The 18,897-nt window shown below is 40.1% G+C and overlaps 1 protein-coding gene across 7 annotated transcripts in view; it reads right to left on the bottom strand.

Moving 5' to 3' along the window:
* Positions 1-6,044: 6,044 nt before the first annotated feature.
* Positions 6,045-18,897, bottom strand: part of LOC114026045 (solute carrier family 28 member 3-like) — a 135,582-nt gene continuing 122,729 nt past the window's right edge. For all 7 annotated transcript variants that reach the window (XM_027839650.1, XM_027839651.1, XM_027839648.1 and 4 more), the window contains 4 exons: positions 9,978-10,059; positions 9,030-9,128; positions 8,645-8,765; positions 6,045-7,437 (listed from right to left, as the gene is read on the bottom strand). In XM_027839650.1, coding sequence (XP_027695451.1) covers positions 7,320-7,437; positions 8,645-8,765; positions 9,030-9,128; positions 9,978-10,059 — 420 coding nt within the window. In that variant the 3' untranslated portion in view covers positions 6,045-7,319. The remainder of the gene's footprint in view (positions 7,438-8,644; positions 8,766-9,029; positions 9,129-9,977; positions 10,060-18,897) is intronic.

Below are 18,897 nucleotides of genomic sequence, written 5' to 3'. Positions count from 1 at the left end.
CCCATTTTCCATCAAACAACTAAAGTTTTCCCAGAAATTCTCATTGAATGTGGAATTCTTTTGCTGGTACTTTGTGTTCGTTGCTTTACTTGGTCCCAGAATAGTGTAGATTCCCTTATAAGTCAAGCTTACATTCCCTTAATTGTCTTTCCATTGCAGAGACTCTTGGGCAGGAGTAGGTGGAGTGCTCAAGTGGAAAGAAGGCTGGATTTGGAGCCAGGCAACATCAGTTCAATTTCCAGCATGGCTACTTAACCCTTGACTATGATCAAGTCACTTCATCTCCTTGGGCCTCAGTTTTCACATCTGTAAAATGAGGAAGTTGGAATCGATGACCTTGGAGGTCCCTTCCAGCTCTAAACTTATGACCCCATCATCCTAGGACAAATGGGTTTAACTTGGAGACCTAGTAAGTGTCCCATTTGAACCCTGTGAATGAGGATGTTCTTAGACTAAGATGAAAGGTCCAGGATCCAAGATATGTCCTTGGTATTCTTGCTGTTATTCATAAGAAAATAGGATCAAATATAAACTTGGAAACCAGTAGAGCTTTTTCTGCCTCACCCCACCACCCAAACCCAGTGAATAGATTTTAAATGGAATTTGATTGACTTCTTCCTGGTTACTTCCATAGTCCTTTAAAAAAAAGGATTTTTCCAGTCCTGTGGACTCTTTTGGATGCTGCAACAAGCACATCATCCTCTGTTTGGGACACCACAGTCTGTTGCTATAGAAACAATAATAAAGACACAGATTGCAGGAATGGAACCTTTTCTAAGGTCTATAGAATATGTTTCTGCCTTTTCTGATGCAGCTTGATGCTGGAAATGGTGGAAAAGCTGGGCCCCAGGAATGACTGTCACCAGGGCAGGATTTTGATTAGCAGGGGGTCAAACAATTCCTTATTGCCCCAAGACTCAATTCTCAAGGTGAGTCACAGGGGAAAGTGAAGGATTACCTCTCTGGAAATCAAGATTTTCTCTTTAGCAAATATGCCCAATAAATGGAGTTGTTTTCTAGAGCTTTAATTTAATCAGATCATTCATCAAGTGAAACTGACTTACAAAGAATGTAAGCCCACACTACTGATTCAGTTAGGGGATGATTGTAAATTACCTTGCTTAAGAATTATTTTTTTTCATATTGATGCTAGGAAAACTATAGTTCTTTTTCGTTCTGATTTGTCAGCAGCCCTGAGAGGACAATTGCAAATGTGATTCTTGTTTTGTATTTGAGGCTGAGCAATTTTATCAAGGTTAAGAAGAATTTTGTTATTTGGAATGCCAATTAATCTTAAAAAACACCACTCGCTATCACTTAATATGTGTTTCCTTAGCTTTTCTTGCTCTGTAATTCATCTGCAACCCAAAGACCAAAACTACAGAAGTCTCATTTAAGGTCAATAAATAAGCATAAAGACTTAAGGGGAGAGAAGCAGTAAGGGCAAGATTAGTTGGATTAACCAAAATAATGTTAGTTCCATTATGAATATCCAAAATGTATGTGCATAAAAATTAGAATGCTTCACAGATTTTGAAATTAAACATTTGCTGTTTATAGCAAAGGTGCTGAAGTTGTTTTGTAGATAAAGAAAAAACTTTCCTAGCTCCCAGAAGTGTTTATTATAAATGTGACAAGGAAGAAATTCCGCACGTAAACTGGGATAATCTCATCACCAAAAGCTTTTTTCATTGTGCATTGTGCTGATTTGTCTTAATTCTGGTTAGCTTCAGAAAAGTAAACTGAATGAAGATATTCATTGAAATACAATAGTAATGATGGTTTAAAATACACCCTTAGGCAGTAGGTGCAGTGCTTAAGAGGGAAAAATGCTGGATTTGGAGCTAGGTAACATCTGTTCAATTTCCAACTCGGTTTTCTGGCTTGTCACATTATGCATAATCACCTGTTAACTAAAGATTTAGATTCAAACTCTTATTTGGAAACCCGTTAACCTAAGTCATATATACCAATAGTTGCTTAATGTTAATTTTAAGCCGATAGCTTTTTTTGCCCCAAGCAGTGGACTTAAGAAATATTGATTTGCATCACCTTTTACAAAAATATTTGACTATTTATCTTGAATAGAAAAACATTGAGAAGATATCAACTTGCCCTGGATATAGGAAAGGTTTAGGGTTTCTGCTGGTAAGCAATGGATTGTTCTTTGGGACACCTGACATTTCCTCTCCACTGAACACCTGCCTAAGAGAAAAGAAGCTTAAGTTACAGCTAGAGAGAATGAGATTAGGCACGAGAATTAGTGGGCTGAAGATTCTTAAAGGTTAAAATGGATTGCTTAGGAAGGTTGGTTTGTAATATGTTTTAGATGATTTCAGCATACAACTCTTGTGGGAGGTAGAATAAAAAAGGGAAGGTAGTCTTTGGAAGACTATGGAAGGTTATCACAACTTTGTTACTTTGTGATCATTACAGCGTGTCTAATGTGCACATGTCCCCAGGGTAGGTGCTGATTCTAAATGTTAAGGTTTTCTGGTTCTTTACTAATCTACTATTTGTAAGATGAAGGAGGTTCTTATTTGGTTAGAACAATATACTTAAGATGATCATGGTCACAGTGAAGAATTATAGGGCCATATAATTTCCTTCTCTATCAGATGACTTCTCTAATGCCTATTGTTTTATAACTAAATTGGAGCAGAGACTGCTTTCCCCTTTCTTTGTATCTCTAGCTCTTAGCCTAGTTCCTGGCTATCTGAGTTTAGTAAACACTTAATAAAATACTCATCGACTTGACTGTCTATCAAAATCCCTGCAAATCTGTCCTCACCCTAGGTAAACTGACTCCCTCAAAGTACATTTTATATTCAGCTGGTGAGTCAGTAACTTCAGTGGGTGGATTAGTGCTAGATTTGGAGTTCAGAAGATAGGGCTCAATTTCATCTCTATACTTTAGCTGTGGGACCAGGGATAAGTCACCTATCCCCTCTGAACCTCAGGTTCCTCATCTATAAAACCCATAGTACCTACCTCCCTGGGTTGCAAGTCACTTGCAAATCAAAATATCACCTTCATTGGTCTTCTTGGAGAATGAAGGACAAACAACAACAAAGCATGAGGCTCAAACAAGATAATGTATATAAAACACTTTGCAAAAGTCAGCTATTACCTTTTCACTGGCTATCTCCAACGTCTTAGAGCAGTTTGAAGCTATGAAAATGTAAGTGTACTAAAGACTTTTGGGACATCCTTTGCACACACAAAAAAAGTTTTTATTAAAAGCCTGTGATATTTTCAAAAATATATATTCAATTCTACAAGCATTTACTATCTGACAGACACAGTACTAGATGCTGGGGATGCAAAGACAAAAAACAGCCCTTGCCTTCAAGGAGATTTATATTGTTTCTCTATTTTCCTTCCTGCTTGGAATTTTAAATTTTCTTATGAGGCTAAATATTGCAACAAGTAGTTTTTTCTCAATACCCCATGATTCACCTCTGTTGAACTATAAGGAATGTTTCTTCTTTTTGCCTGTACTTTTGCCTATCTAAAATATGAATGAAGATTTTTTTCATCTCAAGTGTGTATGGAAATGAGTCAGTTCCTCCTAGTACATTCTGTTCTCATCAGCCCTTCAGAACCTTTCTTTTAAGATTTTATGATTTTTGAGATGTTCTATGATTAGAAAAGTATGGCCTTAGCTGCTTCCTCATAGACCTAGTTTGAGTCCTAAGCACCTCATGGTGACCTCCCGTATTCATTCAATTGTGTTCATTCAATTGCTGTCAGAAGAAAGAAGATTGACATTTAACTGAAATAAAAGGTAATTAGGTAGACGTGTTTATGGATGATTGCATGTTAGTCATCTAGTCATCTCTGTTGTTATGAAGTCCTTGTAACACGTGTGAGTGCATATGTATGTTGGGGGTGTTAACATTGAACAGCACAGGGGGTCCTAGAGTCCTATGCCTTAAATCCATTCTAGAATGGCCTCAGCAGGCCATGCCAAAACAAACAAAAAACAGGTGAAGGGCCAATACAAAGATTTGGTCTTTTGTCTCTCTGGATTCTAAGGGTTATAGTCCCTTGTCTCCAAGGGAAAAAACTCAGCTAATCTTGACCAAGTTCACGAAGATAAGTAGGGCTGAGTGCCAATGAAGGGCAGGTATTGTGCCTTACTTGTATTAAATTCACTTATTGTATTATACTAGTGTAGTGTAGTGTGTATAAAAGTTGACTTGGAAACCAAAAAGACCTGGATTCAAGTCCTACCTTTAATACATTCTGACAGTGTGACCTTGGGCAACATTTACCTCTTGGTGCTCTGGGCAACTCTCTATGACTCAAGTTGCAGAGAAGATGCCAATTGGTAGAGAGTTTTCTTACCTAGGCATTTCCTATATCACTGAATTTCAATCACTATCTATTTTTTCCCATTGTAACATCTCTTGTGAGGGGGAGGGTAGCATAGCATTATCAATGGAGAGTTAGCAAGACCTCACCATGGACAAGTCACTTCATATCACTGAGCTTCAGTTTCTTTATTTGAAGAATAAGGTAATCAAATGAGATTATAATTGTAAAGCACTTAGCATAGTGCCTCATACACAGTAGGTGTTTAATAAATGTTTATACTCTCATCTCTTTCCCTTTCATTTGTACCTGTAAGACCTATATGATAGGGTTGTTATGAGGTTCAAATGCCATCATGAATGGAGAACTCTTTGCAAAATTTAAAGTGCCATATACATGTCAGTTGAGAAAGGCAGAATGAATAGAGAGCTCATCTTGGAGCTGCCTCAATTTGTGTTGAAGCCCTGACTGATACATACTGTGTATGTGACCCTGGGTAAGTCACTTAACCCATTGGTGTCTCAGGCAACTCTAAGACTAAGATTCTAAAAGCAGGTGTAATTCCACATGACAGAAGATATTTCTTTCCTGGGAGTTTCCAGGGTCAAAGAAATCACAGATTTCCCTCTCCCCCAAGTCAGTTGTTATCATTAAAATCTAAGTCAGTGGAAAAACCAGATTCAGTTGACAGAAGTTCATATTGCAGTAAACTTGACTAGAATTGTAGACATTTAAGTAAGCATTGAATGTTGTTGAAAAGGGCAAAATTATCTGAGGATTCTGGTATTTTTAGGACTTTTTCCTCTTTTACCTATCATTGAATCCTTCAAAGCTGAAAGCAGCTACAAACGATGTAGCAGAGAAACACAAGGCCAGGGGATAACAGTGGAGAGATTATCTTGTTGTCTGGCAGTCTTGTACCCAGAGCAAACCTCCTACAATACTCCCAAGACAAACAGATGTTGATGTTTAAAGACAGGTTCAGTTTGAGAAAGAGACCTAAGGACATTACCATTAAACCCTTGTACCTTGGATACCACCCCGTGATGGGGAGTTAGAGGTCCCTGAACATCAGCCCCTTTGGGTGGAGACCTCTCTCAGGATGCTTAATGCCCATGCTGAGGAAGCTGCCACCAGGAGAGACAACAGGGCAGGACTAGAGAGCAGTTCACCCAAAGTGCATGCTTACATAGTTTTTTGGTGGGAGGGTGTGGCAGAGAGAGGAGAGGAAAGGGGAAGAGAGGAGGGGAAGGGGGAAAGGGAGAGGGAAAGGAGAGGAGAGAGTTTCACCATCTGGTGGCTTCCACTTTCAATGAACTATTCTTACTATCTGATTTTAAACTCAGTTATTTCTACGAGCTAAAGTACTTTCAGCATCTTCTAAATTTTGATAGCCTAGGACAATGCCCCAGTCACCTTGTCTCAGTTATAGCCTTGGCAATTGGAAATGACTAGGAATGGGGTGGAACTTTCTGAGCAAAGACATAGTTTGGCTGATGAGTGGTCTAAGGCTGTTGCAAATAACAATTGTAAATCATAAGATCAGCTTTCTTGTACAATATAGAAAGGACTTTTGGTTGTACTTGTTGGTTATGTACTGTTTGTTGGTGTGTTTGGTTCTCCCATCCGACCCATCTCCCCACTGCCCCCCCCTTTTAAATATCTCAGGAACACAGTTGAAAACAGGGACTTACCTTAAAGTGCATTATAGAAATACTAGTAAAAACTATTTAAATATTTTATATTTATTTTCATTGTGCACAAATGTACAGTTGTTGAATTTCACAAACATTTGAAAGGTTAAAGGGAAAGAAACTGTATTCTTAAATCTCCCAACCCTATAAAGTCTCCCAAAATTCTTGGGAGTCAAGCTTATCTGGCCTCAAGGTACAGAAGATAACTTACAAGAGTGAAAATAATACACAGGACACTCTGATTGATTGTTATTGTTTCACTGTAACCTGCTGGGGCTGAGATGATCCCAAACTGATGATCCTGGGTTTTCCCTTTGAATTTCTATTACTGAGTAACACGAATGACACTTTAATAAATATCCTAAATGCTGGGCCTACAAAGTAATTATATCCTTGTGTCTAAGAACTCAGGAATTCTACCCATTAGTCATCAGGGTGCCCCCTCCTGCAATTCTGTGAAGTAGATTCGAACTGGTGGTCTTCCCCTTTTGCCATTGGCAAAACTGAAACACAGAGGCCTAGCCACTTCCCTAGGGTATCATAGCTGGAGACAGCTTTTCTCTCAAAACCATAGATAAGGAATAGTGAATGTGGATTTCACCATGGTAACCATGGTAGCAGATCTTTCTCTTGGTTTTGTTTTTCAAATTGTGCCTCTTAAGAATCTGAGAGTGGAATGGACATTTTCCTCTTACTTTTAGGCATCTTGTCTTATCTCCTTGGGTGGGGGTGACACTGCTTCTCTCTGAAATAGTCAGTTGTCTGCTTTTACATGGACAGTTGCATTGAGACTTTCTAAGGTCTGATGTAAATGTCTTGTTTCAAATCAGACCCAGTGAAATCAGGATGGTCTATAACTGATGATGATTCTAGGGGGTCTCTTTGGACCTCCAGTTCAGGATGTCAAACGAGCGACTGGTGAGCAGAGCTTTTTTTTATTGGTGAATTTATTAGTTTATTAATACCTGTGTTCAGGTGAAGTGTTCTGGAACACCAAACCCAAATGACAATGAAGAGAATAAAGAGATGATTCCATCAGGATATCTGAACAGCCTAGTGTCCTTGTTGGGGAGAGATAGGGGACAGAGGAGGCGAATAGTTTTTGATGGGTCATACTTATTGTTCTCTTTCTCTTCCAGTCCATGCTGATTCCATGTAGAAAAATTAATCTATAAATAGTATCTGATATTCTCCCACAACTCCTCCTTCCCCCAATAAAGAAGTGTGATCACATAAATTCATTTTCACATTGTTCCCTTCAAATTGATTGAAGCTTGTTCTGGGGACCATCTTGGGAAGGGACTAAGCTCAGAATGAAGTAGTGACCCAATCACAGTTAAATGTAGTTGGATTCAGCACCAGACAGCAGCCATTCAAGGTAGATAAGCTTCCTGGTAAAATATCACTGGTGTTGCTGGTGTCAGTGCTGGTGGATAGAGGAAACCCCAAGCCAAAGAGAAAAAAAATAATTAAGTGGATTTTCTAATATGTCAATAAGGCACAAAGACAGTATTTTTCTTCTGGAATTAGGACCATGGTTAGATCTATTAGAATTGCCCGAGGATGGGAAGTCATAGTAACATAACTCTTCATTCCAGCCAGTGCAACCATGGACAAATGACTTTATATATACAGTCATCCTTCCACATCAGGGAGGGTTAAGGGTGTGGTACCCTTGCAACCTGGAAAATCCATATAAAAATTTTTGGCCCTCTCTTTGTACCAGAAAAGTCTGGATTATCATGGTGTTAAAATATAAAATATGTTGAGATTATACAATACTATACATATATTTATTTCTGAGTTTCTAAACTTTTTTCTGTGTCGTCTGTGGCTTCAGCAAAACTCCCTCAAAATTCTCATTTAATTTCTTATACTTACTGTGATATTGAAACCATGATGAGGAAAGTCAGGCTGTGGAAGGGATAACTATGTGTCCTAAAGGATGTCAGGCCTTTTGGGATCAAGCCTTTCCCCAGGGGAGGACTTGTCTCTATAGCACCTTTGAAGGATCTAAGGAGTATAGATTTAAATATGCAAGGGACATTAAAGGCCATTAAGTCTAACTAACCTTTTCCTTTTACAGATGAGGGGAAGGAACTAAGGCACAGAAAAGTTAAGTAACTAGCCCAGGTAACTGAGCCTGAGGTGGGATTTTGACTCTGGTCTCCCTGATTCTAAGTCCAGTACCCTATCCACTACAGCATATTGCCTCACCATCAGGTTGGTCTGGAAAAAGGAAAGGGACATTTTACAGCTGGGACAGGATATTATCAGTTCAGTGATTTTAACCAATATATTATACGTTGAAATGAACATCAGATCTTGATCTCAGTACCAAGTGAACATCTTGACCTCAGAAAGGACCACAGGATGGGAGGGATGGGGGATGGGGAGGCCTGTTCATTATCGAAAGGAAGCCAAAATGAAAGGTTGAGGTTGAAAAGACTATACAAATGCTAGGACCTGACATTTTCATTAGGCCACATTTGCAAAACTTTTCCTTTCTTTGTGTATTGCCTCCTTAAGCTTCCTTTCAAAACTGCCATAATAAGAAAGTATCTCTAGGTCAAACTCTATCATAAGCCTCTTAATAATGGAATATAAAGTAGTTGTAATCAAGGGTACAATACCTGGTAAATAGGTTTTGGCAACAGGTAACTAGCTCAGTTGTGTTGCTAGGTGAAGTTGAGTTGAAGGCATTTTCTAAAAGACTATAGCAATCTATCTCCATGGGAGGGCTGGAGAGTATGCCTAGAAATTAGACATTAGAATGACATTCGTTTAATTAATTCAAGAACAAAAATCTTTGTGTTCCTCCTCTCCCCTTCCCTATCCTCCCCCCCCCCATTCAGCTTTTCCATTTCTACCCACTCTAAGTACAATAGAGGGACCATTTCTCAACCTTTTTTTTTTTTTTTTTTAAAATAAATCCATCCTTTGGGCTTAGGTGAGAAGCCAAAGCTGAAACACTGCCATCTTATGGTCATTAGCAGATAGGCAGGGCAGAGCACTTACCAGCGACACAGGCTGTCATGAAGCTGGCTACAGTACCAGCAATCAGAGCTCTGAAAGCCCCTCCGGCAATGTCCCGCTTCCTGGAAGGAGCCATAGATGCTAGGGAATATGGAACAAGCATGGAGTTGTTAGTGGGTTCAGATAAGGCCTCCCCCAAAATGTATTATCTCCAGAAGGAGCTCTGGGGTTGGACTGTTCAATGCATGCATCTTCTGAATAGAAGTGCCCAGTCAGTTTTTGGTGGGGAGCTCCTCAAGGGGGGAGACAGGAGTTTGACTAGAGTTGTGACTAGGAGGGGGCTGGCGTTTTCTTTAAAGTGCTGAAATTTAGAGACCACTGACAGCTTTAGTGATTCTTCAGCAGGTGGAAACAAGAGTAGCACCTAGTTAGCAAGAGTAATTTACTTAAAATAGAAAACTACCAGATGGTGTGGTTCCTTCCATGAATGGTAGTATGAGCTTCTAGTCTTGACCCTGCCCCACACTTGTAGGGTCTTGGTCTTAACTTGGCAATCTGGCTGAATTTGTCTTAAAAGGTTTCTTCAAGAGTACTTTGTAAGCTGCTTGACACTAGGCATATTTTGTTGTGCTTGCCCTAGGATCCAGAATTACTAGCTATGGCTCTGAGTCTGACCCACTAAAAAGGGCTGAGGCTTTCATACACATATGATATATCCAATTTGGATTCAGTCAAAGGGCTGCACCTGAGGACCTAAAGGGCCACATGTGGCCTTGAGGCCACAGGTTCCCCACCCTGATATATATTGAGGGGGGTGTCTTTTTGTGGCATATGCATTTATTGCTGTATTGTTCCTCTCCTACCTTCCTAGCGCTGGTGAGATCTTTTTCCTGGTATTAGAGAGAATGGGACAGATGAAGTAACCAAGCATTTCAGTTTAAATTGCATCAAAATCACACAGGGGTTTGAAGAAAGAACATTATTACTTACTGAGTCCTCCAATCACTACTCCCAGAGAACCAAAATTGGCAAAGCCACAAAGGGCATAGGTGGCAATGGTTTCAGAGTGAACCTGTAAGGCAAGTAAGACACACCCAGATGAGCAAATGACATGGCCATGGCTGGGAAACATTCACACATATTAAGTTCTGAGGCTTGACTGGCACTCCCATTGACTATTAAAGCAACATGGTATACTAACTACAAAGAACACTGTATTTGCCATCAGAAGAGTTGGGTTAAAATCTTAGCTTTGCTGCTTATTACCAGTGTGACCTAGGGCAACTCTCTACGCTTCAGTTTCCTAGCCTGTAAAATGAAGACATTGGATTAGATGACCTCTAAGATCCCTTCTGGTTCTAAATTTATGACCCATGTAAGTCACCATTGAGCTTGGTTTTTGTGGTTGTGTCTTTTCAGTTGTGTCCAACTCATTGTGACCCATTTTGGGGTTTTCTTAGCAGAGACACCAGAGTGATTTGCCATTTTTTCTCCAGCCCATTTTACAGATGAGGAACTGAGGCAAACAGGGTTAAGTGACTTGCTCAGGGTTACACATTTAGTAAGTGTCTGAGGCCAGATTTGAACTCAGGAGCATGAATCTTCCTTGATTCCAAGCCCAGTGCTCTAATCACTGCACCCCCTAGCTTCCTGTTGACCTTGGTACTTACCCTTTTTATCTCTTTCTCAAATGCTTAGGAAAAAAAGGTGCTCTGTGCAGAGGGAAATCTATCAAATGAGGGCTGGCTGTTTTGGATTTTCCACTTACTAGCCAAGGACCTATGATTCCTTACTCTTTGGAGGAAACAGGAACAGCACAAGGTTCAGCAGTTTTCCTTGATGCCTCACTTACTTTGTATCTTTAGGCAGATAACAAAGCTGCCAAACTTGGCAGATGGAAATGGCAGAAATGAAGCAGAGGTGAAGGTTGTTGCCAAACAATTAATCGCTTTACATCCTCACCCTGACTGAAGTGGATCAGATCTCTGGTTCATCCTGGCCAAGCAACAGGGAGCCACAATCCCACTGTGTGACCTTGGACAAGTCAAAAGCTGCATTGCTTCTCTCAGAATCTCTGCTGTGAGAATTCCCCATAGGAAGTTTAGAGTTCAGGGGTGATAACTCCCTGAATGTAGGAGCCTAGATGAGTTGGCCTCCAGAATTACTTCTAGCCCTATAATTCTAGTAGTGGGTAAGAAAGGAGGGGGAAGGAAGTCATAGGGATGCATAGCACTGGGCTGGATTCAGGCAGCATTCCCATTGTCTCTTCACCTATCACTTCGAAAATAACATTACCAAGTGGAGCCTTAGCCTTCACTTGTTTTCTTCGTTTTAGAGACTCTGTCCAAACAGTCTGAAAGAGCTTGTAACAGTTTACTCTACTGCAAACATGATGGACCCATGAGACAACCACAAAGAGTCAAAAGAAGAAATTATAGGGACTCTAGATCTTGAGCAGGAAGGGGCCTCAGAGGCCATTGAGCATAACCCCCTCGATCTCTTAAAGATGAAAAAAAACTAGGGCAGCTAGGTGGCGCAGTGGATAGAGCACCAGCCCTGGAGTCAGAAGGACCTGAGTTCAAATTTGACCTCAGACACTTACTAACTGACCCTGAGTAAGTCACTTAACCCCAATTGCCTTTAAAAAAAAAAAAGATGGATAAACTAAATGGTCACATGGGAAATAAGCATCAGAGGGTGGGGATTTGAAGCTCAAGCCCCTAACTCCACAGGCAATGCCTCTTTCCTTGTTATCGCTCTACAGATAAAGAATGTGATTGATCCTTGCCCCTTTGTCCTGCCCAATCCTGGAACATTCAGGTTTAGGTCAAAAAATAAACAAAACAAGTAGGGAACCAAGTGTCCCTTTCATCTCTTCCCCTTTACTCAATAACTAGATTTTTAAGCCAACATTCAAGTTGGCTGAATGGGGACGGTTAAGTTTTCCATTTATTACAAGCTTCCCCCCATCCTTTTCTGTTTCTGAGAACCCCTTTGTTGATATTTTCAAACAACACCAAAGCCATAGGACATATATTTGGATCAGAAGAGCGGGTCTGATGTTTGAAGTTCAGGGTGGGTCGAGTTGGATAAGATTAGGTTAGCTTAAGAAGCAAGAATAATGGGGCAGCTAGGTGGCACAGTGGATAGAGCACCAGCCCTGAAGTCAGGAGGACCTGAGTTCAAATCTGGCCTCAGACCAAACACTTGGCACTTACTAGCTGTATGACCCTGGGCACGTCACTTAACCCCAATTGCCTAAAAAAAAAAATAAAATAAGAAGCAAGAATAACTATTGAGAGAAACAGTCTTTTCTTCCGTAGGACCAGTTCTGCCAGGAATGAATAGTACCATGGAGCCCAAGAAGAAATAATCAACCTCATGTGGAGAATCATTTTCTTCCATTGAGAAGCAGACCTTGTATTTAAGTCAGAGTGAACCATATTTTATCATTTGTCTAAGGAACTCTGGGTATTTTCCAAATATCTAACCCTCACAGCACCCATAGGGAGTTAAACAGGATTTATTGTTATCCCTATTCTTAGTGTTGGGGAAACATATTTCTAGGCACTAAATGATTTCTCCAGAGTGATTTGGCAAGCAGGATAATTAGAACACAAGAATCCTAACTCCAGTGGACATTCTTCTTCTAAATGTCTGAGGGTAGATTGGGGGGGTAGAGAAGGTAGAAGTGAGTTTCTTGAAATCTCGATAAAATCAGTTGGTTTTATCCCAATTTTTAATCAGCACTTTTGTTCTTAAGTTGCACCCAGAATGGTGTTTTCACAAAAGTTGTAGGGGTTGCCAAGGTTGTAGGTTCTCTTGCATTATGCAGGATTATTTACTTTTAGTGACTGGCAGTTGGAAATAGAAAACATTTTACTTAATTAAGCCTATTCTCTGCATTTGGCAAGGAAGTGTGATGATACTCAGTCTTAATTAAACATGAAGGACAACTGGCTATGGGTTCTTATTGTAGGAACCCCTCAGGGGTTATCAAGATATGTTGCAGCCACAGCAGGAGAAACTAGAACAGAGACAGAGCCTGGAACAGCTGTATTTGATAAACAGGTAAGTCTCATTGCCAAATGCACAGGACAGAATGTCATCAAAGGTTAAAAAAAAAGGCAACAATGTGAGCAGGAGGTGGTGAGACTAGGAAGGTGGGTATGGCCCCACTGTCCAAAAAAAAAGGCCCCTAGAACATAGTAAAGCAGATTTCTTAACCTGGGGTCCCCTAATACAATGTTGGTGGAGTTGTGAACTAGTCCAGCTATTCTAGAGAACAATTTGGAACTACACAGAAAGGGCTATCAAACTGTGCATACCCTTTGACCCACTACTGCATTCCAAAGAGATCAAAGAAAAGGGGAAAGGATCTACATACACAAAAATGTTTACAGCAGCTCTTTTTGTGGTAGCAAAGAATTGGAAATGGAAGGGATGCCCATCAATTGGGGAATTACTGTACAAATTGTGGTATATGAATGTAATGGAATACTATTGTGCTATAAGAAATGAAGAACAAGATGGTTTCAGAAAAATCTGGGAAGACTCATGAATTCTTGCAAAGTGAAGCAAGCAGAATCATTGTATGCAGTAACAGTAAGCAGTAATATTATAAGGATGATCAACTGTAAAAGACTTAGCTACTCTGATTGAGACAATGATCCAAAACAATTCCATAGGACCCATGATGATGAATGCTATCTACCTCCAGAGAGAGAACTATGAACTCTGAGTGCAGATTGAAGCATGCTATTTAAACTTTTTCCCTTGTTCTTGCTTTTTTTTGGTGTGTTTCCTTTTGTAATTGGCTAATATGGAAATATGTTTTGCATGACTTCACATGTGTAATCAATATCAACTTGCTTGCTTTCTCAAGGAGTGGGGAGGGGTGAGTAGGAGGGAGAGAATTTGGAACTCAAAATTTTAAAAAAGAATGTTAAAAAAATTTTGCATGTAATTAGGAATGTTTAATGAAATTTTTTTTTTAAAAGGCCCCTAGGTGGCTTGGTGTCTGGACTTGTGAGTCAGGAACACCCAAGATGAAATTTTGCCTCAGATGCTTACTAGCTATGTGATGCTGGGCAAGACACTTGAACTCTCTAAGCCTCAGTTTCTGAATTTGTAAAAGAGTGATACTAAAATATTCCTTGCAGGATTCTTGTGAGGATCCGATGAGATGACACATAAAACAAATTTCAATTTCATTATACCTCAGAAATGGGCAAATGCTACAACAGCTCCCCACCCCCACACTCATATGTACACACATCTTTTATTAACTGTATTTCAATATAATTGGTTTCCTCTGTAATCCTATGTATTTTATTTTATTCTTTTAAAAATATTGTTCTAGGGGCAGCTAGGTAGTGCAATGGATAGAGCACTGGCCCTGGAGTCAGGAGGACCTGAATTCAAATCCAGCCTCAGACACTCGATACTTACTAGCTGTGTGACCCTTGGCAAGTCACTTAACCCTCACCAAAAAGCAGGAAAAAAAAATTGTTCTGGAAAGGGTCCATAGGCTTCACCAAATTGACACAAAGAAAGGTTAAGAATACCTGCAATAAAGGGAGCCATTGAAAAAATACTGAGCAAGAGGGAGCTAGGTGGCACAGTGGATACAGTACTGGCCCTGAAGTCAGGAGGACCTGAGTTCAAATGCAGCCTCAGACCAAATACTTGTTATTTATTATCTATGTGACCCTGGGCAAGTCACTTAACCCCAATTCCCTTGAAAGCAAACAAACAAACAAACACTGAGCAGACAAGATAACCTTTGGGATGGTGGCTTCACACTGTCAGCATCCTTATGAAACATTTACTTCAAATAGAGAAGCAGATGCCCTGGTTTACCCTGCTTCTTAGCAGCAATTCAGTGCCCCACACTCTATATTGGAAACACTATATATAGATAATACACAGTCCTATGAATGTGCCCTCTAAAGCTCTAGATAATGATGATGATAATAACAATAATAGTTAGCATTTATGTAGTACTTTAAGATTTGCAAAGTGTTTTACAATTATTACCTCATTCAATTATTATACTCCATCCTCCTTTGCCTCCAAATAGCAACAAGAAACAAAACAACCACCATAATTGTAGTGTGCTCAGCCAACAACCGAGTTTCCCATGTTCCACAATTCTTATGTCCCTCCAAGTTAGAATCCTGGCAAGCGTTGACAATGACAATGATAGCCCATTGACTTTTTTGTCACTTCCCCATGTGTTCAGAGTCTATCTGCTTGGAAATATCATACTTTTTAATGGACATCTATTTGAATGAGTGGCTAGAACAGAGTTCTCTAAAAGGAGGTAATCAGTGAGTTATGGGAGTGAACTGAGGAAGTAGCTTTCTGCTTTTTATAGGAATGGGCCTCCTCCTTTCAAATTCAGCATGTCCCTTCAAAAAAGTATGACCCCATAATCACCCATAGAACTGGCAGAGAGCTTGGAATACAGAAGGGTGTAACTCTGACTCCAACCCTCAGGGGATGCCAAGTAGGCTTTACACACTTAGACTGTGGCCAGACTAAATCAGAAATAGGGTGAAAATGTACACGCAGGTACATGGGCCTTCTGCTCACCGCTTCAGACCTGCTCTCGCCTAAAAGCAGTAGACAACATATCTTTCCCCGGCAGAATGTAAGCTCCTGCTTTAATTTTTTTTCTTTCTATCTCTATCACCTAACACACAGTTGGTGCTTAATGAATGCTTGATGAATATAATGGAATTATTCTTTTATTCTGGTGGGTAATAGAGGAACTATATGTGGCTGGTTTTTTTTCTGTCTGGGCTTGGTTTAAAGCTGAGTTATCTGCAGGGCCTTGTGTCAAATTTGCCTTCCTGGACCCAGGAAGGAGGGACTTCATTCCATTCTTTTTCCAGTAATGTTTGTGTCCCCATGTCTTTAGAATTGGTATGAATGCATATCAGCCATTTTTGTGGGTTTGCATGCTTCTATTGAGAGCCAGAAATTTGAAACTCCACGTCCTTGCAAGCACTCATTAAATAGCTTTCTCCCTCTTGCCTCAAACAAAATTGTCTCCATTTATTACGTGGGCTTCAGCTAGGCAGTATCCTATCATCCATTTGCTTTTAAAGATCTTTGGGGAGGGAGAGGCCATTATTTCCAACCTTTCTGAAAGTAATGTCATTAATAGCAGTAAAGGCCAATAATTTGTGCCTCTGTTAGAGCTTGCTGTTATATGCTTTCCCCTCTGAGCCCCTCAATGCATCTTTCATTTCTGAACTGTACTTTTCACTGTCTTTTCAGATAAATTTTACCCCTTGACCACCTGTCCTACACAGGCAGAGGAGGGTGGGAGGAAACAAGCATTTGCTAAGGGCCTACTGTGTGCCAAGAATTTTAAAAAATTTATTTTATTTTCAATTCACATAACAAAACAAACCTTTCTGTAACAGTACAATAAAAAAAGATGATTGCACATGAAACTGCAAATCTACCATGTACGACTTGCTATTCCCTCCAAATACACAACAAAGTTATCTATCATTTGATCCTCACAGCAATCCTGTGAAGTAGGTACTACACAGTACGGTAGCCAAATCGGACATGGTGACTCTACCCTCAAATGAAGCCTTAGATATTTCTGCTTCTATAACCACTACTTCCTATTTCAAGCCATTACTCCATTCCATTGTTAAACTCATCTTTGTGCATAAATTAATGTTAATCCCCTCCCTCTAAAATCATTAGTGGCTCCCTATTCCCTACTGAGTTCACATTCATTTATCCAGATTTCAAGGTTCTCCATAATCTCCATAATGCCTTCTTACCTCTCTAGGATTATGTCTTGCTTGGTCCATGCACTTTTTAATTTAGCCAAACTGGGCTACTGGCTTTTCCCTAAAGTAAGTCTTATGCCTTTCTGCCTTATTCCCTATGCCTAAAATGCCTGTGCCACTCCCCTTCTCTACCTACTGACTTCTTACCTATCCTTTTTAAAAGTCCAGTTCCAATGTCACCTCTACCAGGAAGTCTTCCCTGATCTTCCCCCCACCCCCATTCCTTTTGCCTTCCAGACCTGACTTGGCACTTATTTTGTGGTGTTCTAATGGCTCTCCCATGTGTCATTTTGTGCAATTGTTATTTGTATATCTATGTGTCATCTCTCCCCACTAGACTGTAAGCTCCATGAAAGCAGCAATCATTTCTTATCTAAACTTGGTATTTCCCCAGCACCTAGTGCTTTTGTCTACAAACACTAAGTGCCTAATAAATACGGTTGAACTTGTCAGTACTCTCTATCATATCATCAGGATGATTGGCTTTCATTGTTACCTGTGGCAGAATTCTGTATAATATCAACATTAAGCACATTCCAACTAAACTTATTTTGCCCATGGTTTCCCATCTTATACACCCAATGGTCTGTGGAGAATTGGAGGCTATTTAAATTCATACTTTCCAAGTGATCAGCTAAATGTTTGTGGAGGGCATGCAGGTCAAGGGTCAAGTCAGGATCTCCCCCAGGAAGATTTGATCTAATGAGTGAGCCCCAGGCTTTATATTGAAATTATCAGTTTCATTCTGTATCTTATTCCAGTGATCCCAACTTTTTAAGCATTTTTAGATTCTTAACTAGAACCCATCTGACTTTAGTCTTCCAGTAAAGGGGAAGAGTTCATGAAGAAGGGGACTCTGGGTTGTAGGACCCAATGAGGCCATCCCTAGTACTTCATGGATTGGGATGGCAAAGGAACCGATGAAGGAACATGAGGACTTGCTCACCACCTATATACCCCTAGAGCCTATGCAAGGAAGTTCTCCACCAACAACATTGCTACTAAACCTTCGTCCAGGAACCTGTGGGAAGAATGGTGCGTGAATCCCAGTGATGAGCAGCAGTTCATCATGGCGGAGAGAAACTGAGTCACAGCACTGGAATGGCAGTGAGTTACTTCATGGCAATTTGCACTCCTTGCTGATCTTACTTTACTCTTGACTCTGTCTGGCTGTTCTCTCTTTCAGGTTAACTCAAACAGAAATGATTCTCCCAGTCCTGTCTCTTAACCTTTCTCTGGCTGCCAGCTATTAACTACTCTAATTTGTCTTAACCCAGTACTATTTTCTGACTTAATGATGCACTTTACAAAAGCTGAGAGGAAGAATGAAAGTTTCCTAATGATATTTTGAGTTTACAGGTGAACAGAGCCCTGTATAGGTTGGGAGAACCAGGCATAAACACATTTGTACCTGGGTGCCAAATTAATTGTAATCAGCTGAGAGACTTAATACTCTTCTTGACAATATATGCAACTGTCATCATTTGAAAATGAATTTGTCATATGGGATTCAGTTTCCTTAACAAATGTCCACATATGTGTGTTGAGAATTTGTGAGAATACAGAGAGCTGAGCATTTCATTTTAAGAACACTGGTTTTAAGGGGCAGCTAGGTGGTGCAGTGGATAGAGCTCTGGCCTTGGAGTTAGGAGGACCTGAGTTCAAATCCAGCCTCAGACACTTGACACTTACTAGCTGTGTGACCCTGGGCAAATCACTTAACCTCAATTGCCTCACCAAAAAACAAACAAAAAAATGTGTAGGGTTAGAACGCTGGTTTTGAGAATTTAAGCCCATAAGATAAGAGTATTTGTTTCTGACAATATGTGTGTATATACCTGTATAATGGGTTAATTTGGTTTGGAAAGAATGCATTTCTTTTTTCCTTTAGCTCTTCATTGGCAAAGGGGGAATTAAGTTACTGATCATTTATACTCTTTTACTCTTTCTCTGAAGACTGCTGCTGCTGGACAGCCAGCAAAAATAGGGAGGAGACCCAACTTCTTATAGGCCCAGCGCAGCTAAAATATTTGTTTTGGGAAATTAGTGACTTGCATTTGGATTACAAAGTGCAAGCAGAGTAATAAACA

The sequence above is a fragment of the Vombatus ursinus genome, unplaced genomic scaffold, assembly GCF_900497805.2.
Source record: "Vombatus ursinus unplaced genomic scaffold, bare-nosed wombat genome assembly UNPS02014832.1, whole genome shotgun sequence".
NCBI lineage: Eukaryota > Metazoa > Chordata > Mammalia > Diprotodontia > Vombatidae > Vombatus > Vombatus ursinus.
Note: the sequence above shows the minus strand (reverse complement) of the source record. Positions and strands in the feature narration are given on the sequence as shown.